The 25,524-nt window shown below is 49.5% G+C and overlaps 1 protein-coding gene across 1 annotated transcript in view; it reads left to right on the top strand.

The window, feature by feature from the left end:
• XKR6 (XK, Kell blood group complex subunit-related family, member 6) overlaps positions 1-25,524 on the top strand; it is a 316,543-nt gene that overhangs the window by 277,151 nt on the left and 13,868 nt on the right. Inside the window, exon 2 of the mRNA XM_011970743.1 lies at positions 7,188-7,384. Within this exon, the coding sequence (XP_011826133.1) occupies positions 7,188-7,384 (197 nt within the window). The remainder of the gene's footprint in view (positions 1-7,187; positions 7,385-25,524) is intronic.

Below are 25,524 nucleotides of genomic sequence, written 5' to 3'. Positions count from 1 at the left end.
TACTAGTGAGCTTTAAGAGTTCTTTGTTTATTCTGGCTACAAGTTCTTTGTCTGATATGTGATTTGCAAATATTTTCTCCCAATCTGTAGCTTGTCTTTTCATTCTCTTAACAACGTCATTCACAGAGCAAAAGCTTTTAATTTTGATAAAGTTTCTATATTTTTTTTGTCTTATGGATCATGCTTTTGCTGTCATATTTAAGAAGTCTTTGTCTGGTACAAGGTACAGAAATCACTCCTATGGTTTCTTCTTAAAGTTTTATGGTTTTACACTTTAACCTATGATACATTTTAACTTAGTTGTTGCATATGAATGACTAATTATTACTACATCGTTTGTTGAAAATACTATCAACATTGAATTGTCTTTATACCTTTGTAAAAAACTAATTGGCCATAATTATGTGGGTCTTCTTCTGGACTCTTCTGTTCTGCTGATCTGTGCTTCTCTCTTGGCCAATGCTACACTGCACTGTAGCTTTATACTAAATCCTAAAATCAGGTAGTGTGAGTTCTTCAAATTTATTCTCTTTTAGAATTGTTTAGACTATTCTAGTTTCATATAAATTTTAGAATTGGCTTGTCTGTATTTAAAAAAGAAATCCCACTTGGGTTTTTATTGGAACTGTGTTACATCTATAGATTAATTTGAGGGCAATTGTCATCTTACTATAGTGCATCTTCCAATCCATGAACATGGTATGTCTCTCTATCATTTAGGTTTTCTTTTATTTCTTTTATTAGCATCTTGCAGCTGTGGCATACAAATCCTGCATGTTTTATTAGATTTGTCTCTAAGAATTTCATTTTAGGAGCTAGTTTAAGTGGTATATATTTTTAATTTTTTAATTTCCAATTATTCATTAATCATTTATAGAAATGCAATTGACTTTTATAGGCTGACCCTGTATTGTGAGACTTTCCTAAATTAACTAATTATTTATATGAGCTTTTTAATAGATTGCTTAGGATTGTCAATGTAGACAATCATGTCATTTACGAAGAGGGACAGTTTTACCTTTTCCTTTGCAATCTGTATATACTTTCTGTATTTATTTCTTTTTCTTGACCTATTGCACTGAACAGGACTTCTAGTATGATGTTGAATAGGAGTGGTGTGTGTAGACATCATAACCCTATTCTTGATCTTAAGATGAAAGTATTCAGTCTTTTATCATTAAGGAAGATAACTGAGGTTTTCCATAAATGCCCTTTATCTACATAAGGTTAAGGAAGTTCCTTTCTATTTCTAGTTTGCTGAGAAAACTAATGGATGTTGAATTGTGTTACCTTTTATTTCTGCATCAATTGTTATGCTATATGGTTATTAATGTCATAGATTATGTTGATTGATTTTTGAATATTGGACCAGCATTTCATTCCTAAGATAAACCCCAGTTGGCTCTGGTACATTGTTCTTTCCATATATTACTGGATTTAATTTGCTAATATTTTGTTGAGGATTTTTGCATCTATGTTTATGGGAGATGTTGTCTGTAGTTTTATTTTCTTGTACTGTGTTTGACTGGCTTTTGTATCAGACTAATGCCAGCCTCATCAAATGAACAGGGAAGTGTTTCTTCCTTTTTTATTTTCTGGAAAACAGTGTGTAGAGTTGGTGCAATTTCTACTTTAAGTGTTTGGTAGAATTTACTATTTTCCTTAAAGAAGGGTTCTCTAAGTCTCAGACCCCACAAAACTTGAGCTCACCCCTGTTTGGGGCTTTGAAGGTGGGTTGTTATCCACAATCAGAAATTTCAATGCTGTTTCTGAGAGTGTCATAAGAAGCAGCTGGAGACTGTGGGCCCAGATAGGCAAATCTGTTCAGTACCCTGCCCCTTGTAGAAATCACTTATTTTCTACCCCAGCCAGTCTTGGGCAGAGCCATAGCCAATCCCAGAGGGGCAACATAGTTTGGGCAAGGCCTTCTCTGATTTTCCCGCACCAAGACTGATGGTGTGGCTTCAGGGAAGTCACTTAGTCTCTCTGAGCCTCAGATGAGCCAGCAGGAAAAAGAAGATGACAACTGTGTCTCCCTCAAAAAAGCTGTGCTCAGAGGACTAGATACTTCTGCTGGAGGGAACAGGAGCTTTAAACAATTCCATGGCTTACAAAGTAAGGGAAGGAGACAGAACCGGAAGGATATAAGCAGAGTGGGCTGCAAGGAACACAGGAACAGAGCACCTCAGGGAGCATTAATGGCTGCCATCTGCATGGCGACTTCTAAACTCCTGTCTGTGCTCGCAGGCATGGTCTTATTTAAGGCTCCTGTGACCCTCTGAGGGGGCACTATGGTATGCACTGATTCGTCCAACATGTTCTGGGGTTCTACTCTGGACTAGGCGTTTTATACATGCGAAAACTAAGACTCAGAGAAGTTAGGAGATGTCCCTCAAGGTAACACAGCCAGGTGGCAGAACTGGACGGGAGCCCAGGTGTTTTGGGCAAACTCCGTTCTTCCCCACTGTCAGGCAAGTTGGACTGAGTTCAGAAGTAAGGAGACACATGGTCTACCTCTGGGAGGTGCGTGGGCAGGAGCTGTCAACAGCACTGGCCCCGAAGCCAGACTGCCTGGGCTTGAAGCCCTGCTCAGCTACTTACTTAGCTGGGAAGAGCAAGGCGAATGTTTTAACCTCAGTGCTTCAGTTTGCTGTCTGTAAAATAAATATTGATAGGTAATATTGCACCCATAATATTGCACCTGTAAAATGAATAATTGGTAGGTAATATTGCAGCTACCTCATAGGGGTGTTGTGAGGATTAAATGAGGTAATAGGTACCAAATGCCCATAATAGAGCCTGGCACAAGTGAATGTCACACAAACATGAGACATTATTGTTTGTAAAGATGCTAGGCCATCCTTTGTGCTCTGTGAGGTCACTGACTTGAAGAAAGACAAAGTTATAAGATGTTGGCAGAGGCTTGGAGATCCCTCCTGCCTGCCCCTCCTGTGATAGGAATAGCGGGGCCCAGCCATGGGAGGTGACTTGCTCAAGGTCGCCCAGTCCTGCAGACCATAGACCAGGCCCAGCTTTCTTGAGCCCGTGCTCCTGAGGACACGTGGCGTTGCTGCCTTCACCCCCGTGCATTTCATGATCCGAGTCTCCTAGGGGAGATATGGCGTGACAGGAGGTGACACCGACTTTGGGAGCAAACCGGGGAGGAGAGTTGGTGTCTTCACTCCCAAGCTACCTTCCTGGAGAAGGGTGCGGTAAGCTTTCTGGAACCTTCCAGGAAGGTGGAGAAAGAGGGGGCTTGGAGGAATGGCAGCCAATCCTGAGTGTCCTGCAGACGCCTTGCCTCCCACCTCGGAGCGCACCTATGGGCTTGCACCCCGCGCCCTGGCAGCAGAGGGCGCGGGCCTGTAGGATGAGATCACCCGCCTGGAGTCGTCTTTCCGCGACGCTTAGGGTCTGGCGCCACCGTGTGGCCGCGCGCCGAGGCCGCTTCTGCAGAGGGGATGTGGGAGGCCCTGCAGGAGGCGGCTGACAGCGCAACCTCAAGGCAACCTCAGAGGTCACCCAGGAAACTGAGATACCGAGGGAGAGCAGCGCTGGCCCAGGGGTTTTGGGGGGCGGGGCATGCCTTATGCCTTCCTCCCACCCCACCCATCTGCCTGGTTGTTTCTTGGCAGCTCCTTAGATCTTGAGGGAGACAGACACCAGGGAAAGCTAGGAGAAGGAGGAAGAATCCTAGAGCCTCCAGGACAGCAGCGGCCACGTGATTGCAGGAGCTGCCAGGATCCTCCTGCATGAGAGGCAGGGGCTTTGCACGTGTTGTGGGGGACAAGCAAGGTCATGGGGTCAGGCCTGGGTTCTGGTCTCCTCTGGGCCCCACAGCACTGAGTGACTGAGGCCCTGGTGGCTTGCGTTCTGGCACTGGGGCCCTCCCCTATAAAGTAGGGGTTGGACTAGACCAGTGTCCAGATCCGATTATATTGCAAACCAGTACCCCTCGGTTGTCTACTGGGGACCCAAGGACTTAAGAGGAGCAGAGGAGGGGCCGCGTCAGGAGCAGTTGGAAAGGATGAGCATTTGCGTTGAGGCCTGGCTGTCAGGAACTCCTGGGCGGGGCTGTGATCAGTCCCTACTACAGTCCCTGCGGTGCCTGTGTGGGTGACCCAGGAGGCACCATGCTGTCCAAACTCGGTTTTGCCTGGACCGTGGTGCCCTCTAGGCCCCAGCGTCTGCTTGACAATTGGCTCAGGGAGGAGTGGCACCCGCTTTGCCTCCATCCACCCTGTCTCTTCCCACACCCTGGGGTGCTCACACCCAGGACAGCGTCAAGATTGGCTCCCCCGGCAGGCATTCCAGTTGAATTGGCATATTCTGGGCTCATTGTTTTCCTTTTCCCCGGCCTTGGTGGGCAGAGGGGCCTGTGGCTTGGGGAGAACGTGGGGTCGAGGGGTAGAACCGGTGCTCTCTTTGCCTGGGTGAACCTGAGCACTGGCATTACTGACTTGGGACCCAGATGGATAGGGTTAGTGCTGCCGTATAACCATTCCTGCAGCCGCTGGACCACCTGTGAGGCTAGAAGAAGCAGAGTCTGTAGTCTGAGTGTACCCCTGAGACCATTAGGTTTGTGGTCTGGGGCCTGGAGTGATCTATGGCTCATGGCTTGTGTGCTGCAGGTGCCACCTGTTGAGAGAGCCGGGTTTGAGTCACAGGGAGCAGCTCTGATCTGGGAGACCCACCGCACTGAGGCTCCACTCGGCACACGGGTCTCCTGGACACGGGTGTGCCAAAGCTCTGGGCGCGCAGCCCTGCCTCAGTGCCTCAGCTGGAGCATCCGTGTCCCCTGATGCCCTGCCTCCCTGCACTGCCATCATGGTTGATCAGCCTGACCCTTCTATCACCCTCCATCAGGGGCTCACCCTCAGCCCCTCCCAAAATACCGATGGTGACATCTGCTTCCAGTAACCTCCCTGCACACATTTCTTTCTGCCATCACCTCCTCCAGGCAGTCTTCTCCTTCAGGTCCCCAAATTTGACACTGCTCCCCTTACCTTTGCTTTCTCCTTCAGCTGCCTCCTACTTCTCTCTCTGTCTCTCTGTGTCTGTCTCACTGTCTATCTCTGTGTCTCTGCCTCTATCTCTCTGGGTCTCTCCTTTCCCCTCTCTTAGTGACTGTGAGCTCTGAGACCAGGTGCAACCTCCCCATTCCTCTTCCTGAGCCTCTTCCCTGGTTTCCTGATTTTGTGAACTCACAGGCAGGGGCCCAGAGCAAGGCAACGCCCTGTGGAAATGCTACAGTCAGCAGGTGGAAGAACCTGGAACAGAACCAGAATTTGGTGCTTTATTTCATGCAAGAGCCTCAGTTTCCCCATGTGTTGAATGGTGATAACCAGACCCGACCCGCAAGGTGGGCCAGGGACCCCAAGAGACTGTATACCTGGAAGGACCTGGCCCGGGGGTTCTGGTGCCCTGACCTTCCTCCCATGTCCCTCCCTGATGGGGCCATCACTGCAATGCCAGCCTCTAGTTCTCAGTAAGGGTGTGTCTCTGCTCACCTCAGGGGGTGGGTCTGGAGAGAAATGAGGTGTCCATTGCAGCTTCCCTGGCTGGGTCCCTTCAGGATCCAGGCCCCCAAAGGCCCTTAGGAATCTAGAGAGAAGCCAGGCACCCCTCATCGGATGGCGAGCAGGGCTTACTGCATCTGGCATGTGTGTTTGAGGTCACCCTTGTGGCTTAGTAGCGGCTTGAAGAATCAGTTGTTCAGGGGTAAGAGTAGACAGTGGAGAACCAGTGAGGAGACTCCTGCATCCCTCCAGGCAAGAGGGGCAGTGGCTGGGAGCTGGCTGGCGGTGTGGCAGCGACAAAACGGACCATCCAGCAGTCCTGAGTGGGTTCTTGGTAATACCCAAGGCCAGCTGGGCCTGGATAGGGCATCAGCCATGCACTGAATCTTTACAAGTCAGGCTCGGCATTTCAGAGGGCACAGTAGCGGGTCCTAGAACGTCCATCCCACAGGACGGTCAAGGACAGGCGTGTGGTTCTCTCCCACTGCTGGTGGCACCCAGTTTATGGTTCCTGTTTTTGATCCTGACTGGGCCTACAGAGCTATGCACTCTGGCCCTTGCTTCTGGGTGAGCCCTGTCCATACCCTCACCCCTGGACCACACTTGGAGCTTGTTGGCCGAGTTTGGATGGTGCCTTAAGTCCTTCTCTTGCCTTGGAGACACAGTTCCAGAGAGTTCTGGTGAAAATGAGGCTGGGGTTATCATACGACCTGGGGGAATGCCCACTGTGCATATCATCTCACTAATCTTCCCATGCACCCTGTGATGCTCTCATTCTGTCCCCATATGAAATATCAGCGACAAGGACACAGAGCTGGAGTAACTAGTTCAAGGTCCCCAACTTAGCAAGTGATGAGTCCAGGCCTGCTTGACCTGTGAGCCTTGCTCTTCCCCCTACCTGCTTCCTTGGCCCCTCGGCCCTCCCACACAGAGCCTGGGCGTGGTCCCAAGAGGGCGGGCCGTGGATCTGCACCTGTGTCCTGGGCCCTTCTGAGACGGAGACTCCATGGCAGGCCCTGGGTCCTCCTGATGTCCAGAGAGGGTGTCCAGTGGCCTGGGTGTGATTCCTACTTGTTCCACTATCCAGCAACACGGTGGGGGTGACCTTTCTGAGCCCGCACTATTTCCTGTCTGTCACATGTGAGAACTATACCCTCCTACTTACCACCTGGGCATGGCCAGCCAGCGAATGGCACATAGTAGGAGCTTCATAGACGTTCACCCCCTTCCCTGCCTTTCCTGCTCCAGAACAACAGAGGTGACGACCCTGCTGGACTGTTTCCCCCCCGGGTCCTGAACCTGAGAAAGCCCACCCCTGTCCTGGGGCTCAGCTGAGATGCGTACCTGCAGGCCCTTGGAGGGCATCGTGCCCCACAGTCTCATCTTCCGGATGAGCAAATGGAGACCAGGCGGAGGAGGACTTGCTTAGGAGCCCATGAGGGGTCAAATCCTTTCCTGACCTGCCCTTCCCCTCCCCCATGCCTCAGCATCATGTCCTTTTGCTGGGAGACCCCCAGAGCCCCGTCCAAGCCTCTGGGAACTTCAGAGCACAGGGTTGGGGCAGGAGCGGGGAATTCTGGGTCTGTTGGTTTTAGGGGGATGGCAAGGGTCCTCTGGAGTCCCCGCACCCACCCATGCTCTCTGTGTTCTCCCCATCTCTCTGAGCAGGTATATCCGCACCATGTACCTGGGGATTCAGAGCCAGCGGCGGAAGGAACACCAGCGACGCTTCTACTGGGCTATGATGTATGAATATGCAGACGTCAACATGCTGCGCCTCCTGGAGACCTTCCTGGAGAGCGCGCCCCAACTGGTGCTACAGCTCTGCATCATGATCCAGAAGAACAGCGCCGAGACCCTGCCCTGTGAGTGCCCGCCGGCCGCGCCCTGCCACCCCGGCATGCCCTCCACCTGGGGACCACGGGCGCCCCCCACACACTGTGTGCCTGGCACGCTCTGTGGGCATTGCCCATCCTGCCCTGAGTTCCCAGGATGCCCGGCCCCCAGTGCAGTGCTGATGGGCCCCACACCACACTCAAGAGCGGCACAGGCATGTCCTGAATGTATGTGGGCTGGCTTGGCACCTCCAGGCCACTTCGTTAATGTGAGCAGAGCAGAGCCAGCCAGGACGCAGCAGGGTAGAGGGCTCTGGGTTTCCCCATCAGGGGCAGTGGCCCCTGTTCTTGGGTGCTGACCCAAGCCAGGCATTTGCACGTCTATGGGACGGGGAGCCGCAGGCCAGAGATAGCGCGGGACCACAAGGGGCCGTCATGTTGGGCAGCACTAACGATTTCAGACCCTTAAACTGTGGTGCTCTTGCTTCGAACCAAGCTCATGTGTAAGCCCCATTTGTAAAGCAGCTTAAGTAACTCTGCTGAAGTTCCAGCAGCGGAGAGGGCCCAGGAGGAGGAGGGTGCTGGAAGCGGCAACACATGGGGTGACATTTGAAGGGATGTCATGGGCAAGAAGGATCATCCCAAAGGGTAGAAGTTGCAGGGAGACGGTTATCCATTCAGCGGGTGAGAGACAGTCCATGGAGCCATGCATGAACTGTCCTGGGAGGTACTGAGTTTATCAAGGCAAGAAGTTGCTGAAGAGACTCAGCCCAGAGGTTCCTGACAGCAGAGCGCTCAGTGAGCATGTGCAATCTGGGTAGCCAGGCAGCTGTGGGGAGGGGTCTGCTGTCCGTACCCCAGCTCTCCCTGGCCAGCAGGACCTCCTGGTCTCTTAGGTTCTTACCTCCAGAGCCAGTAGGCCCTCTGTGTCACCACCTTCATGGACACCCACGCGGACCTCCTCACCAACACGGTCTGGCAAGAACAGCCACGCCGCCCCAGGCCTTTCTCTGAACAGATGTGCCTCCTTACGTTTTCCAAGCTGGCCCTCTGTAGGCTCCAATCCCCTTAGGTGCTTATGCAAAAAGGGGATTTAATCTTCAAAAGCCAGCGGAAGACTGAGCTGTTCAGGCTGGTAGCTTGCTGGTGGCATTCAAAGCCTGGGGACCTGGTTATGAAGCCAGCTGTGCTGCTGACAGACTTGCCTGTCCTGTATGAACTCAGCTCAGGTGAAGCCTCATGTCCCATCTACTGAACAAGAACAGCCCTCAATGGAGGTTGCCTGGTGGAAAAAGGGGCCCCAGGGTATCTGTCCATCCCACCAAGTGCTGGCTGCAGTCCTGCTGGTCCATCACAGAAGCAAGGAAAAGGGGCCATGTGACCCCTGGACTGGACACAGGGGAAGCCAGGCCTGAAACCCACACTGAGCTGAGGGCCCAGTTCCGCCCTTTGACAAGGCTTCAGGAAGCATGAGCTGCATGCTCCAGGCAGCCACAGCCTCTGTCTTCTGGGCACCCACAGAAGCAGGAGCAGTTTGGGGATCTTCAGCAGGTGCTGCCAGTTGGGTGACACCAGCCAACATCTGCCCTTCGGCATCTGCAGTCCTCACTGTCAGGAAGAGGCCTCCGGTGGCCCAGGGACTCCAGCTTCTTGGAGTGACAGCCCAGCCAGTGCCTACAGGACCAGCAACCGAGGCCTGGACAGGAGAGCTGGAAGGAGCCAACTCGATGTCCAGCTCCAGCTGGGACATGCAGAAGCTAAGCAGGAAGCCACGTGGAGGATGGCAGGGCTGACCGTTCATCCGGTCCCTCCCTTCTTTCTTGGACACACTCACATGCACACACACTATCTCCTGGGCACTGAGAAGAGCTTGGGAACACAGGGAAACCTTGCTGATGCTCCAACTTCAGGATGCCTGAGGACCCAGGCTGTATACTTGGCAATGAACTGGTGTGATTGGCTGCCCACAGCTGCGGCCATGGGAGTCCCTGCCTCACAGGATCTCTGAGAAAACCCATTGTGTGAATGTGGACATGCAGCAATTTGAACAACATCGTTTGTTCTCAGCACCAAGAGACTCATGTGATGACTGATTCTGGAGCAAGACCAGCATCATAGGGATGTCTTTGAAACATGCATTCTTGCTCTACAAACCTAACCATAAAGGAGCTCTGTGGAAGTGAGCGCTGACCCTGGGTAGCAGCTCCTGGTGCCAGGATGAGCTGCTGACTGGCAGGGCAGTGCCTGGTTCCCTGATGAGGCCTCCATATCCAACCTGCCCTCAGATCCCAGGGCTGCTGCCCTGCAGCCCAGGGTAACAATGCTCTCATGGGCAGATTTGCTGGCACTGGAGAGGGACACCTTTCTCTCCCATCTGAGTCTTTCTATTTCTCAAAACCAACTCAGCTGCTGTCTGAGACTCCAGATGAGCCTGTTTGTGCTGCTATAACAAAATGTCTGAAAGTGAATAATTTATAAAGAGCAGAGATTTATTTTCTCCCAGTTCTGGAGGCTGGGAAGTCCAAAATCAAGGTGCCTGCAGGTTCAGCTGCCTAATGAGGGCTGCATCCCCTGGAAGGGAAGAACACTGTGTTCTTACATAGCAGAGGGCAGAAGGACAAGCTAGCTGCATGCTGTATGAAGCCTCTTTTATAAGGCCCTCAATCCCATTCACAAGAGAGGAGTCTTTATGGCCTGATCACCTCTCAAAAGTCCCACCTCCTAATCCTGTCACACTGGCAACATCTGAACTTTGGAGGGGACACCTTCAAACCACAGCAGACTCTGCTTATTTAAACTGCCTTTTGCTGTTTCAGTTTCAAATCTTCCCCACTCTGTACCACCAGGGCTGCCAAGTTATGCCTCCTCTCATCTTTTCCTCTTCCAACCTTTGGCCAGATCTTGACACCCCAGATAGGGCAGGTAGCAGGGTGGGGCACAGGCAGGCTCCCAATGGGGCATTTTAAATCCAGGGACCTGGTCGCTACTTATACCCTGTTGTGATTTTGGACCTTTGTCTTTTCACAATCCCATTTTCTCTTTGGTATACTGGAAGAAAGAAGAATAATACCAAATTTTCAGTGGGGATGCAATGATATAATGCACAAGAGAGCACTTTGTAAACCTGCAAACTCCACGGGCACGTAAGGGGCTGTGTTTCTCATTTCCAGGGCCAGGTGGAGTCATCCTTTCATAGGGCTCTGACGGCCACCTCCCCATCATCATGATACCACCCACCATGGGCCAGACCTGCTGGGGATGGGTTTGCAAAGACGCCAACCTTCAGGAGTTTATGGGCTGACATACTCCAGGTCCTAGGGAGATTTCTCCCCATTTCTTGCCTTCTGGATTATCTGTGTCCCAGCCTCCTTGTTATGCCTGTCCTTTCTTTAATAGTTTCTCAGATTATAAACAGAAAGGGCTGGGCACCACATCTCTGGAGAGGAAAGCCAGTGGGGATTCCCAAGGGGCAGTGGATGTTGCTTCCTAAATGTCCTCTCATGTGACAGCCCATTGGGGCCAGGGTCTGTGCAAAGCCAGGGGCTACTTGGGCATGCTGCCAAGAGCAGACCCCTTGGAAAAGGAGCCAAGAGTGACCCAGTGTCGTGCTGCTCTTGGGCCTTCACCCCAGGGAAGCCCCTCCTGGCTCCTCCTTCCTGCAATCCCTTGTTTTTGTGCTGGAAGCTGGGAGGACAGGTGAGCATTTCACCAAGTTTGTTTGGAATGTGGAATGGGTGTTTCTCAATACAACCCTTCGTGGTTAAATATATTTGGGACCTGTTGGACTAAACAAAGGCCAGTGGCCATCCTTGCCACTGGGTTGTGGATCTGTAAGCCAAGAAGGAGGCTATAGCATTAGCTGGGTTTATAGGAAGGAAGGACACTAGACATCACTGAGCACGGGCTGCCTGTAAGGGGCTTGGCATTTCTCTCTTACTTAACTTCTAGAGTTGGGTCCTCATCACCAGACAATTTTGTTATGCTAGTAGATGCCATTCCCATCTGTTTAAGCTGCAGGAAGTGTACAAGCTTTAAAGTAAATCAGTTTAATCATCAGAAATTGGAAGAGGGGAGAGAAAATTTGTGGACTTGGAACAGACCTGCTGATGGCATGGCCTCTCCCAGTCACATGGGTGCCTGGAAGGTTGCAGCGTGGAAAGTTGGGGTGACTCCCCAGCATGGAAGTTTGGGGTTACTTGACAGCTGCTTGACATTAGGCAAGTGACTGAGCATGTCTGTTCCTCATTTTTCTCATTTATAAAATGGTGATAATGCTATTACCTATCATAGAGAGTTGTTATGAGCATGAAACATGACAAATGTCAAGCGCCTTGTAGGATGTCTGGCTATTTTCTTGGTGGTAGTAGTGGTGCTTTTATTGTAGATGTGCCTTCTGAATCAGCCTTCAGGCTTTGCTGGTGAGACCTGTGGCTCACTGACCTTGCTTTGGTGGGCTTTCTAATGACTCCTGTCCACTGTGTACCATTAGGGCTAGTAGATGGTTGGAAAGATCGCTATGACTACCACTTTAATGGGTGAGTTTTGCATGGATTTGCCAATGCCAGTCTATCCCTCCCTTGCCATCTCTCCACCCTCTGTTTCTCTCTAATCACTGGGCTAAGAGAACAATATTCAGCCTGCAAGACACACTTATATCCAGTTTCCCCATAAATACAGACTCAAGGGAAATAATAGCAATATATCATACAATTATTATGCTGGAGTCATTTGGACATTTCTGCAGGGTCTTCCTTAAGCCTGATGTCTTGAAAGTTTAAGTAAACAGAGTAACAAAGAAATGATGGGAACACGTAATTCTGACATGTCACATTATGCCGGTGGTGAGTCTTGTGTCTGCTGAGGCTCTGTTCCTGTTCTGGATTGTGACAGGAAAAGCAGTTCAGTACAGTATGAAAAGTCAGACAGGGCTGCATGCAGATTCAGTCTGCCATGTATTGACCTTATGGCACCGGGCAAGTTAATTTCCTGAGTCTCCTAATCTGTAAATTAGGAATAACAAGTACTTTTTGGGTTGTTGCGAAGGTCTAATGAGCTCCACATCCACCTCCACAGTGCGTCACCTGGCATATTCTGGCTACGTGATACACTCTGCCACTCAACAAAGATGTGTTATCCAGGAGCCATGCTATTGTGGAGGAACAATGGGGAGCATAACAGGCATGATCCATGCTGTCATGAATTTCCCATTCTGTCGGGGGACACGGCACAAAAACAATTAGACAACACTTGGTGGTAAGTGTATTGAAGCAGACAATTGGGTTGGGTTGGAGAAAGACTACTTTAGGCAGGGGGTCAGAAAAAGCCCCTCCAGAGAGCTGCCAGTTATGCTGAGTACAAATGATGAGCAGGAACCAACTTGGGAAGAGCAGAGACAGCCTTCTGGGCAATGGGAGGAGCTTGCACAAAGCCCCTGAGAGAAGGAAAGCCTGACTTATTCCAAAAAGTGAAAGGAGCCAGCATGACTGGAGCTTGGCAGTTGGGGTGAGAGAGGATGGAGAGAAAGGCAGGGCCCCAATTGGGAAGGGCCTGGGGGACCCCAGGAGCTTAGATTTATTCCAAGGGTAGTGGGAGGGGCTGCAGAGGAAAAGCACACGGCCAGCCTTGCTTTTGAAGGTCCCTTTTCTGTTGCACAGGGAGGGAAGCAAGGGCTGAGCTAGGAGCAACTGTTGGAGGCCGTGGTGGGCCAGGTGTGAGGTTATGGGATGGAGAGTGTTTGGGGAAGGATGCAATGGACAGATTTGAGGTCTTCTGGAGCACGAGCCAACACGATGCAATAGGGCCACTGGGGGTGGTAATAGAAAGAGGGGTGGTGGTTTCTCACTGGGTGTGTTGGGAGGAAGATCTATGGGGAAGCAGGGGTTGGGGAATGGATGAAGAGCGATGGCTCTGTCCTCCTCCCTCCTTTGGAAATTCTCCGGTGGCTCTGTATGAACACTGGCAGGCGCCAGGCGTGGGGAACCTCCCTTTCCTCCACAAGACCTGGGGCGACCTTTTTGGCCACACTCCTGCTGAGGAGTCCTCCCCTTAGAGGGCCCTAATGGCCACTTCCCCATCATCACAGCACCACCTACCACAGGCCAGACCTGCTGGGGATAGGTTTGCGAAGACGCCTGCCCTTCAGGAGCTGATGGTCTGGCACTCCGCATCTTAAGTTTTGTAACAGATGCATACACAAGTTCCTCGGGAGCATGGAAGAGGGAGTAACTGTTTCTGGGGGCCTGACAGAGGGGGTAACATTTGATTTGGTTCTTGTTGGATGAGTAAGAGCTCACTTGAAGGGAGAACATTGGGAGGCTTTTCTGGACAGTGGGACCACAGATACCAAGGAATGGAGGCCTGCAAGAGCATGGAGAGGGCAGACTGAGAGCGTCTGGTGCGCAGGGCACAGGGTGTACTGCAGCCAGTGTGGGACAGCGGTGGTGATGAGGAGAACAATGAAAATGATGATGTCAAACATGCTCATTCAGATTTTAGGGGAGCTCAACCGTGCGCCAGAGACTAGTCCGGGGAGGCTACATGGATTAAGGAACCAGTTGAAGTCCCACAGCCGCCCTCTGAAGTGGACACTTTTTATTCCCACTTTACAGACATTGAAACGAAGGTGCAGAGAGGCTAAGTACCATGCACAATGCCTCAAGCTTGGAAGTGGTAGAGCTGGGATCTCTACCTAGGGAGTCCTGCTCTAAAGCCTGTGCCCATAGGCAAGGACGGCTGTGGCTGAGTCTGGAGGAGACAGATAGATTGGTGTGGATTCTGTAGGAACTGGCCACTGCTGCCAGGATGGAGTGGAGGGTGGCATGTGCCGTGGCCAAGCTGGGCATGTCAGCTCCAGCATACACATGTGTGCGTGCCCCAGATGCCATCACACTGACATGGTCAGAAGGCAATGTTTCTGCCTCTTGCTCCCAAAGTCTCTGCCCACGATTGGCTTTTTGCAAATGTTCTGAGTCTTCCAGAGCCTCTTAGGTGAGCCTCTTCCAAGCACTCAGGGGGAAGCCTCACTGCCCTACTATGGAGCTAAGCTTGGCCTGGCCAGGAAGCAAGGGGATGGGTCTGGGACAAGGACCCTGCAGCTCCCCAGGACCCTGCTAGTGAGAAAGACACATATGGGCTCACTGCCCTTTGCCTGGCCTTTCCTTGGAGATCATTTCTATCCTGACCCAGAGGTCAAAAGAGCTTATCTAGACAAAGACTTTAGGACAGGATGGGTGGCTCTGGAGAAGGAGATGGATGTGGGATGATACTGTTATCATTTTGGCCCCCAAACATTGGAAGACCCTGAGATTATTGATAGATAACAAGATTCTAGCATCTTCTAAGGCTGCCTGTCTACCTGTCTCCCCACACATAAAAGCACAGAATCTTTGTGCTGGAAACAAGGATTTGAGAAAACGTGTAGTTCAACCCTTTTCATTTACAGATGAGGAAGTTGAAGCCCAGAGAGATCAAGGGACTAGTCCAAGGTGATGGACTCAGTGAGAGGTTCACGGTGAAAACCCAGTGTCCTACATTTCCAATATGGTGCAAGTCTCTTCGGTCTCCTTAGATCTCTCTGGCCCTGAAAAATCAGGGCACCTCAGGAACCCTCAGAGGAAACCCCGGGTGCCCTCAGATATCCTCTGAGCCATTGTGTGCCCCTCAAACTCTAACTCAGCAGGGGGCAAGACTGGGCATCCCCAGGTGGGATCAGGCTTGTGCTGGGGCTGGAACCTAGAGTGACCTCTACCCCAGAACGTGGCCAGCTGGTGCCACGTAGGCCATTACTGCTCAGGGGACACACATCAGGAACACACTTCTTCCTAGAGCAAGGAATTCTCTCGGAGATGATCAAAAGCAGACCTTGACATGTTGCGTAAAGTCGCACGGTCCCACCTCACCATGCAGCGCTTGGCAGGAGCTCCTGGGAGTGGATGCTGCCAATAAGGCCATCCAGCCCCCTCCCCGTTTAACACAGGGAAGCCAAAGCACAGAGAGGGAAGGAAGCTGCCCAGGTCACACAGCAAGGAGGATAATTAGAAAAGCCTCCTGTACTTCTTGCCACCCTGGGCCTGCCGTTGAACAGGTCACACAACACTTAGAAGACGTCGTCCAAATGCCATGCCTCTCCCAGAGGGTTCCCTGCTCCCCACCTAGACGTCCATAACCACAGACACCAGTACCAAATTTGTACCAAAGAAAAGCATCTTTGCTAAGACAGGGAAGCATGAGAAAATTGTAAACCCTGCATATAAACACTGGTTTTCCTTTAAACAAACCTGGAGCTCTAAGATAAAATTAGGGATCTTGCTTTGTGTCTCTTCAGTGCTAACTTCCTTGCTAGTTTTCTTCTTTCTCAGCTTTACTTGCAGGCTCCTTTTATATCAAAAGCCCTTCCAGAGGCCTGTGTTTGAGCTTCACATTCACCTCTATTTCCAGCGAGAGCTTGGACTGACTGCATCCAAACAACTCAGAAGGACGATTTGCTTTTCTCTGCTCCCATTAAGCAGAAATGTCTGTGCCTTTCTTTTTGGCTCCAGCCTGGCAAGCACTTACTTCTTCTTTTCCCTGGTGAGGATGAAAAGCATCCCACAGGAAGCATCAGCTCCACTGCTCTGTCTCCCTGACCAAGTGTCCCTTCTATGGGTAAAGCCTGCTTCTGTCCCCAGGTGGAGGGAGGGCCGAGGGGCCTGACTCTTAGTGGTTGGATCAGTTGTTGGATCAGTTGATCAGTTGAATGGCCTCCTCTCTTTCCTGTCCCCACAGTGAACGACATCCACGTCTCTCTTTGTGGGAGATTTCTTTTTTTCTTATATGAAAATACTTTCTTGTCTCTTTCCAGTTCTGTTCATATGGGACATTAGCTGTCACCCTCTCTAAATCAAGGACACAAAAGGTGATTACTTCAAACTTTGGGATCTTGGTTAAAATAGGGTGAAGCTGCCACCCAGAAAGGGGTGGTGATTTGGTTGTGTGAGGTGAATGTATTGGATCTGAGCTCAGCACCAGAGTCATGAATTTCCCATTCCATTTCCTTAGGAATGAGAAGTAGAATTTGTTCCCAAAACAACCAATCCACTACATCAAACGACATTACATAATGAATCACCTGATCCAGAGTTGCAGAGAGTTCCCATGTCCTGGCCACTTGCCAGTGCTCCACGCTGTCTGTGGACCCCAAATTGAGCACAGCCCCTCCTTCTCCATGGCTATTGGTGCCAATCTTGGGGTTGGCCATCTCCAAGGAACACTGGGCTTTCAGACCTAGCAGCGCATACCTCTGCCAGCACACGAGCTCCACTTCTGGGTGCTCGTGGCATTGCTGTGCCTTGGCCCTGAGCAGTTAAATCAAGGGAAAGATGCCCAACTCCCTGTTGACCCCTTTCCCTGGCTGGCTTGCATCTTCACCCACAGCTGAGATGGAGAGAGACGCAGAGCAGACCTGCCTGCCTCCTCCCGCCAGAACACGGACTTGGCCTCTCCCACTTCCCCCAGGGACAGCCTTTCTTTAACTTTATGTTTCTCTTCTCGTTTTGAGGAGATGCCATTTGGAATCTGCTTGGCGTCTATAGCAAGTCCTGCTCTAGCTCCAAATGGCTTCTTGTTAAACAATACATTAAACCATTACCCTGTTAAACGGAGTTTGCAAGAATTTTAAACAGAGACTTAAACACTCGCACTGCACCACTCTGGCTTGAACCTGCATGCCGTTCTGAGGCCCTGTACTGAGGTCGCCCTACCAACTAGTGGCGAGAGGGAGGGTTCTTAAAGCAGCAGAAAAAAAAAAAAAAAAAAAAAAAAAACGGAGAAAGGCAAACTCTGGGTTTCATGACAGTGAATACAGATGAAGCAGCAAGTGGGGACTTGGAAATGTTTGCACATGAAATGCTGGAACAGAGAGACATGAGCGCAGGCTTCCTCAGCCAGTGCAAGTGAGCGAGGTGGCTTCGTGGGGGCAGCTCTGACACTGGCAAGTTCAGAAGCCTGAGCATTTACTGCAGGTGGACCACTGACTCTCTTATTCAATAACTTCCCTAATCACCTACCGTGTGCCTAGCATGGTTCCCGGAGCTGGGGACAGATATAGCAATGAACAAAACAGAAAACCCTGCCCTCGTGGAGCTTCTGCTTCGTGTAGAGAGATAGGCAATAAACAAAGCAAATGTTTTCTCTATTAGAAAATGGAGTGCACGGAGAGCAAGAAAGCTGGGAAGAGAGAAGGGAAGGGAGACAGAGCCCTGTGCAGTGAATAGCTGTATGCAGCTCCCTATTGGTCTTCAATAGGGAGACCAGGAAGGCACCACTGAGGTGAGGGCAGGGCTGAGCTGTGTGGGAGGGGAGGCGGCCAGGCTGACAGACACCTGGAGGACAGTGTCCTGAGAAAGAGGAGTGGCCCAGACAAAAGCCTTGAGCAAAGGGAGAGCTCCCAGTGTCTGAGGGCAGCCAGGAGGGAGAGAGGAGGAGGACCTCTGTAATGGGTACCAGGGGCTCCCCAGGAGGCCAGCGGGGAGCCCTCTGCTTCCAAAGCCCGGCCTGCCCAAGGGTCTTGCCCAGGGAGCTGCTCTTCTGTGAGATTTCCCCCACTTTCCCACATGGGGAGTCTGGGTTAAGGAGCCCCCCTCACAAGTCAGCTGAGCCAGGACGCTGCAAGAGAGACTGCTCAGATCTCTCCACTCTCATCTTCTCTGGGCCCCAGGAACATGCCAGGAGACAGAAGGGCCTCCTGAAGCCCATTTCAGCTCTGGCCTAAGGAAGAGGAGCGTTGGGGGAGTCACAGTAACATGTAGGCAGCAGCGGTCCTTAATTATAAGACACTCACGTCAGAGGCCATCAAGAACCCGAGACCTCGTGGGAGCTGCCAGCTGCAGGAAAGACCGCGGCTAAATGACCTCCGACAGATCTTTCCCGTTATTTACGAATCTGAGCAAGAAAAGCCCAGGAGTTTCACGAATACTGTCTTCCTGTTTATGTCCCTCTCACTACTGGGGATGCACTACTCAGGAAGAAGCTCCAGAAGGGACACTGGGGTGACTCCCTGTGAGCTGTCCTACCCCCTGCCTTGCTAAGACAGGAAAGCATGGTTACGGGTGGTGATGACGGCGGTGGGCTGGGGGAGGGGGGCACTCTCTGAGCTTCACCTTTTTCATCTGGGAAGTGTACTCCCATAGACCCATTCGATACTGGACCAGTCTGAGGTGTAGGTTGGTCAGAACACCAAGAGGAGTTCCAGGGGTCTGGAATTTGCCCAAGGGCCATCCCGAGCCAAGGTTTGGGCCTGGACCTGACCAAAGGAGAGTCCTGACTGCATTCCCGGCCTCTTGCACCCCAGGCTGCCAGGCCCTGGTGCGAGTGCTGCTGGCTTCTCAAACCTGTTATCTTCAACACAATCATGGGGCCCCCGTCGCAGGTCCTCCTGCCTCGTGCTGCTGCTGCTGGGACCCCATCCTTTTCCTCACCCCTTGCCCTCACCAGCAGTCGCCAAGGACTTTGGGTCCTTCTCTGCTTATCAGGAACCTCCACAGACTTCTTGTCACCTGAGAGGAAAGGTGCCTCCCTTGAACACCACGTGAAACCCCTAATGGGGGCAAAGGGGCCTGGTTTTGCACACCTGCTCTGCATTGACGGCTGAGTGCACCAGGGCCGATCCCTCTCCCTCCCTGAGCTTCAGTGATCGTGTTTGTAAACCCTAGTGATCTCTTCTATCGCAGAGGGGTGTTAGGAAGCAGAAGTGATGACATTTGCTCTTGGCAGAAAGGAAGCACCCAACAGCGATAGCTGAGGGGTGCACACGGCCTCCACCCTTACCAAGGCTTTGGCTGAGTGAAGTGCTTTCACCTGGCAGGCTGTGTCTCCCAGGGCACTCACGGCAGAGTACCTGGCTAAGGGGCAGGGCAACGATTAACCTCTGTGAGCCTCATTTTCGCCTTATAAATTGAGAATAACCCTACCTGCCTATCTCCTCACAGAGGATGCTGGGGACCCTGGCCAGGCTCTGCGGGTACAGAGATGAACAAGGCAGACAGATCTCTGTCCTGGGGCTTACGTTTTAGTGGAGGCAGGCAATGAACAAGTATATGAACAATGTAATTTCAAATATATATTGAGTATGGATACAGAAACTATATATATATACACACACACACACACACACACACAGAAAAGGTGACATACATACACACCCTCTATATATATACTCTCTCTACATATATATATATAGATATGCTCACCCTCTCTATATAGATATATACTCTCTCTATATATATACAGGCATACACACCCTCTTTCTCTTCTCTCTCTCTATATATATATGTATATACATTCATCGTCTCTCTATAGATATACTCGCCTTCTCTATATGTATAAATACACACACCCTCCTTCTCTCTATATGTACACACACACCCTCTCTCTTTCTCTCTCTATATATACTCGCCCTCTCTCTATATATATATGTATGCACACATACACACCCTCTCTACATATACTCACCCTCTCTCTCTCTATATATATACACATATACACACATATATATACACATACACACACACCCTCTCTCTCCGTATATGCTCACCTTCTCTATATATATATACACACACGCACATGCACACCCTCTGTCTCTCTCTCTCTATATATATATGTATACACTCACCTATCCTCTCTCTCATATGTATATGCTCACCCTCTCTATATATATAAAATCACCCTCTCTCTCTATATATATATACACAGCCTCTCTTTATATATGTATATACACACCCTCTCTCTCTGTATACATATACACATGCACACCCTCTCTCTCCATATATGTATACACACACACACACACACACACACACAGAAAAGGTGACATACATACACACCCTCTATATATATACTCTCTCTACATATATATATATATATGCTCACCCTCTCTATATAGATATATACTCTCTCTATATATATACAGGCATACACACCCTCTTTCTCTTCTCTCTCTCTATATATATATGTATATACATTCATCGTCTCTCTATAGATATACTCGCCTTCTCTATATGTATAAATACACACACCCTCCTTCTCTCTATATGTACACACACACCCTCTCTCTTTCTCTCTCTATATATACTCGCCCTCTCTCTATATATATATGTATGCACACATACACACCCTCTCTACATATACTCACCCTCTCTCTCTCTATATATATACACATATACACACATATATATACACATACACACACACCCTCTCTCTCCGTATATGCTCACCTTCTCTATATATATATACACACACGCACATGCACACCCTCTGTCTCTCTCTCTCTATATATATATGTATACACTCACCTATCCTCTCTCTCATATGTATATGCTCACCCTCTCTATATATATAAAATCACCCTCTCTCTCTATATATATATACACAGCCTCTCTTTATATATGTATATACACACCCTCTCTCTCTGTATACATATACACATGCACACCCTCTCTCTCCATATATGTATACACACACACACACACACACACACACACCATCCCTCTCTATATATACACATACCCTCTCTATATATACATATACTGTCTATATATACACCTCTCTCTAGTGCTCTCTCTCTATATATATATATACACACACACATATATATAGTTACCCTCTCTATGTGTATGTATCCTCTCTCCGTGTGTGTATATATGTGTGTGTATACATACTCACCCTCTCTTGTGCTCTCTCTCTCTATATATATATTCTCTCTCTTTCTCCATATATATGTATATGCTCACTTTCTCTCTCTAAATATATATATACAATCTCACCCTCCCTCTCTATATATACATATTCTCTCTATATATACACACCTTCTATATGTACACAAACATATACACACACCCTGTCTTTCTATATGTACACATACCCTCCGTATATATACATACATTGTCTCTATAGATACACATCTCTCTTTATATATATATATACACACTCACCCTCTCTATATACACATACCCTCTCTCTCTCTCTCTCTCTATGTGTATATATATGCTCACCCTCTCTTTCTTTCTTTATAGATATATATTCTCTCTCTATATATATATTCACCCTCTCTCTCTCTACATATATATGTACAATCTCACCCTCTCTCTCCATATATATAGATATTCTCTCTCTCTCTATATATATATATACTCACCCCCATCTTTCTACATATATATACACACAATCTCACCCTCTCTCTATATACATATATACATATTCTCTCTCTCTCTATGTGTGTGTGTATATATCCTCTCTCTCTATATATATATACACAGCCTCTCTTTATATATGTATATACACACCCTCTCTCTCTGTATACATATACACATGCACACCCTCTCTCTCCATATATGTATACACACACACACACACACACATACACTAACCCTCTCTCTCTACACACAAGTATATATACAATCTCACCCTCTCTCTACATATATATACATATTCTATATATATATATGTGTATATATATGTGTGTTTGTATATAACACACACATACACACACACATACACAACCTCTCTCTATATGTATATATACTCAGAATCCATGTTTCTACCCACGGCTTCCAAACAGTGAACTGAGGCTTGGAGAGTCAGTGCATTTGCCCAGGTCTACATGGCTGGACCTGAGCCAGCTCTGTTTGTACGGAACCCATGTCCTTTCCAGAGCATCTCACGCCTCTGTCAAAACACAGCCGCTTCTGAGAGCAACAGGGCATTGTGCCTGGTCAGCTGTTGTTCCTCAATGAGAATGGATTTCCTGGCACTCTCCAGGGACAGCAGACAGCCATCTCCACAGTTTGCTCCAGGCCAGCCAGGATCCAGGCACCCTTGAGCCTTGTGCCATGCCAGCTGGGTGGCTGACATTTGTTCTAGAATCTCTAAAGTTTGCCTTTATGCAGCTGGCTGTGAAGACGGTATTTTGAGATCCCTGACAGAATCTTAAAAAGAAGAGACAAGTGAAGCAGGGGGCTGGATTTAGCGTTCCTCCTCCTGGGCCCTTTAAACCGTGGTGTTTGACCTTGAAACTCCTTGAGGGGAGGTCTGGTACCTCCCTGTTGTCCACCATATTCCCAGAGTGGCCGCCAGCCCCCAGTAGGCTGCTCAGAAGAGCCCAGGGTCCAGGAGAGCCACAATGTAGTTTCTCACATGTCTGCTTTCCTGCAGCTATAGAAGAAATGCATTTGGGACCAGTGCTGAAGATTGCGCTGGTGACTCTTTCTTTAGGAACTGTAAGTTCTTTAGGAACCAGTCAGCTGCTGTTTGTCGGAGCTGGACAGATGCTGTCTTCATGGCCTTCCCAAGGTCCCTGCAGCTGTACCTCTGGGCCCCTTAGGATACCCACCACTTCTCAGGGGGAATTCTTTGAAAGGTCTAAATCTTCAGTTATTAGACACAGTCAAGTTCACTGTTTGTTTTTGAATTGATATAGAACATTGAGGACATACCCTATCACAGTTTCAACCTCAGTGCTATTATATTTGGGGCCAAGTCATTCTTTGTTGTGAGGGGCTTTCCTGGGCATTGCAGTATTTAGCAACATCCCTGGCCTCTACCTGCCAGATGCCAGTAGCACCTGCACCCCGAGTTATGACAATCAAAAATGTCTCCAGATGTTGACAAATGTCCCCTAGGGGCCAAAATCACCCTGGTTAAGAACCATTGCATTGCTGTTAAATGGGTGATTCTGGGTGTTGTAGACTGAACATGGCCCCCTAAGATGTCTATCTCCTAACTCCCAGAGCCTATAAATGTCATTCTATATGCACAAGGGACTTTGCAGATGTGATTAAGAACTTTGAGTTGGGAAGAACATTCTGGATTATCCAGGTGGACTCAGTATAATCACAGGAACCCTCATAAGAAGGATCCAGGAGATCAGAGAGACAGAAGGCAGTGTGACAATGGAGCCAAAAGAGAGATCGGAGGATGCTACGCCATAGGTTTTGAAGATGGAGGAAGGGGCCATGAGCCAAGGAATGCAGGCAGCTCTAGAAGCTGGAAAAAGCAAGGAAACAGATTCTCCCCCAGAGCCTCCAGTAGGAGCACAGCCCAGCTCACAGCTGAGTTTTGGACCAGTGAAATTCGTTACAGATTCTGACCTCTAGAATTGTGTGCTAGTAACATTTGTGTTCTTCTCAGCCATTAAGTTTGTGGTCATTTGTTACAGAAACCCTAGGAAACTATCACATTGGGGAAGGTCGGTTTCACTGAGCAATGGAAGGAACTGTGCCCTGCTGACCTCAGAGAATCCAGGGCAGATAGCAGAAAAAGGGGGTTCTGTTCACAGCATCCTGTGGTCAGGGCATCAAGAGCGTTGCCACCTGGATTTTGCATTTGTGGCATTGATTGGGAAAGTGTGTCTGTGTAGGTGTCAGCTAAGGAATCATTTGTTGGATGTCCACTCTGTGCCAGGCATGGAGGTCACAGGAATGGATAAGACAGTGCTTCTATCATCAAGAATAAATGTTAGCACTATCCTCGGGGAAGTCACAGTTAAGGAAGGGAGAGAGAGAGACTGCACAGAAAGTGTGACTATGAAATAGTCTCTATGGCCAAGCATGGTGGCTCACACCTGTAATCCAGTATTTTGGGAGACTAAGGCTTAAGTTCGAGACCAGCCTGGGGAATAGAGCAAGAGCCCCCTATCTCCCCAAACAACAACAAAAAGCCAGGTGTGGTGGTGTATACCTGTAGTCACAGCTACTCGGGAGGCTGAGGTGGGAGGATTGCTTGAGACCAGGAGTTCATGGTTACAGTGAGCCATGATTACACCACTGCACTCCAGTCTGGGGGACAGAGGAAGACTCTATCTTTAAAAAGTAATAGTAAAGTAAAATAAAATAAAAAACTGACTATGGGGGAGAAATGCACAGCATGCTGTTGAGATTATGGAGGTGAGAATCAATGCATCCTGGGGGGCTCAGAGGAGGTCCCCAGCAGGAGGCGATGCCTGGGCTGAGCTTGGAGGATGAGCAGGAGTTGGCCAGGCAAAGATCAGGAAAATCATTCTAGGTAGAGGGAATGACATGAGCAAGGACAAAAATGGCATATGTATGTGGGCTATGTGTCTCTCTTGGCACCCACCTGTATGTTGGTGGTGTACATTGCTCTGTGCTAGGCACACTGAGCTAAGCCCTTTCATAGCCACTTGACCTTTGATCCTTACAGTACCCTCATGAGGGGGCACTCAATTGTTATTGCCTTTTTGCAGATGAGGAAATGGGGATGGTATCCAGCCTATGTGGCAGGAAGATGGTGGCAGCTAACCTGGCTCTGGAGCACACCCTCAGAACCACTTTGCCCTCCTGTCACAGGAAGCAAATTATTGTCACTAGATCTTGAACATGGGACCAGGAGCCTGACCCAGACACAGAAGCCCTGGGCCCCATGAATGGGAGCTCGGATTTGAGCCTGCTGAGAAGGGCTTTCAGCTTTGTAACTCCACAGCATTTGAGCCTTTGGACATCAAAGTCATCTTGGGTGTATTGGATTTGAATCCCCTCTCCAACAGCTTAATTTTGTAACGGTCTCAAAATATAGGTTTTATTATTATTTAGGTATGGCAGAACCAACAGATCAGAGGGAGCCAGCATAGAAAAGACAGTTTAATATACTCACAGATCCCAAGAGGAGGGGACAAGGCATGCCACAGTGCAGGGTCACACAGAGAAGCACCCAAGTGAGTCAGGAGACAGAGGGGAGAGGGGAGAGCTATGGGCAAAGGCTCCTGTTGTGGTCTCCACAGGAAGGAGCAGGTAAGACAGGAGGTCTGGCTTCGGATGGCTAGTCTGATTGATTTCTGCAGGCCTCAGGGCTGCCTCTAGTTGTCTGGTACCTGGCCCTGGGGAGATGAGGGCAGGTGGATAGTGACCGGGAGGGTGGGAGCCCATTCAGGAGATGGTTGGGAGATGTGGGTCTGGATGGATTGGTCCGCATATGAAAGGCATGCTCATAGAAGAGTTTTTTACTTTCACTAAGAATTGGCTAACCCTGGGTGGGGCAGTCCCTCCAGGGTCAGCAAGGTCCCCCCACCCCTCCCCCAGAGATGTGAAAGCCTCAGAATAAAAAGACTTGCTTAATACAGTAATCTTAGGCAAATTCTTTTACCTCCTTGAGCCTCAATTCCTTCCTCTGTAAAATAGGGACACTGA

The sequence above is a fragment of the Mandrillus leucophaeus genome, unplaced genomic scaffold (genome assembly GCF_000951045.1).
Source record: "Mandrillus leucophaeus isolate KB7577 unplaced genomic scaffold, Mleu.le_1.0 Scaffold97, whole genome shotgun sequence".
NCBI lineage: Eukaryota > Metazoa > Chordata > Mammalia > Primates > Cercopithecidae > Mandrillus > Mandrillus leucophaeus.
The sequence above is the reverse complement of the archived record's forward strand: the minus strand, read 5'-3'. Positions and strand labels throughout refer to the sequence as shown.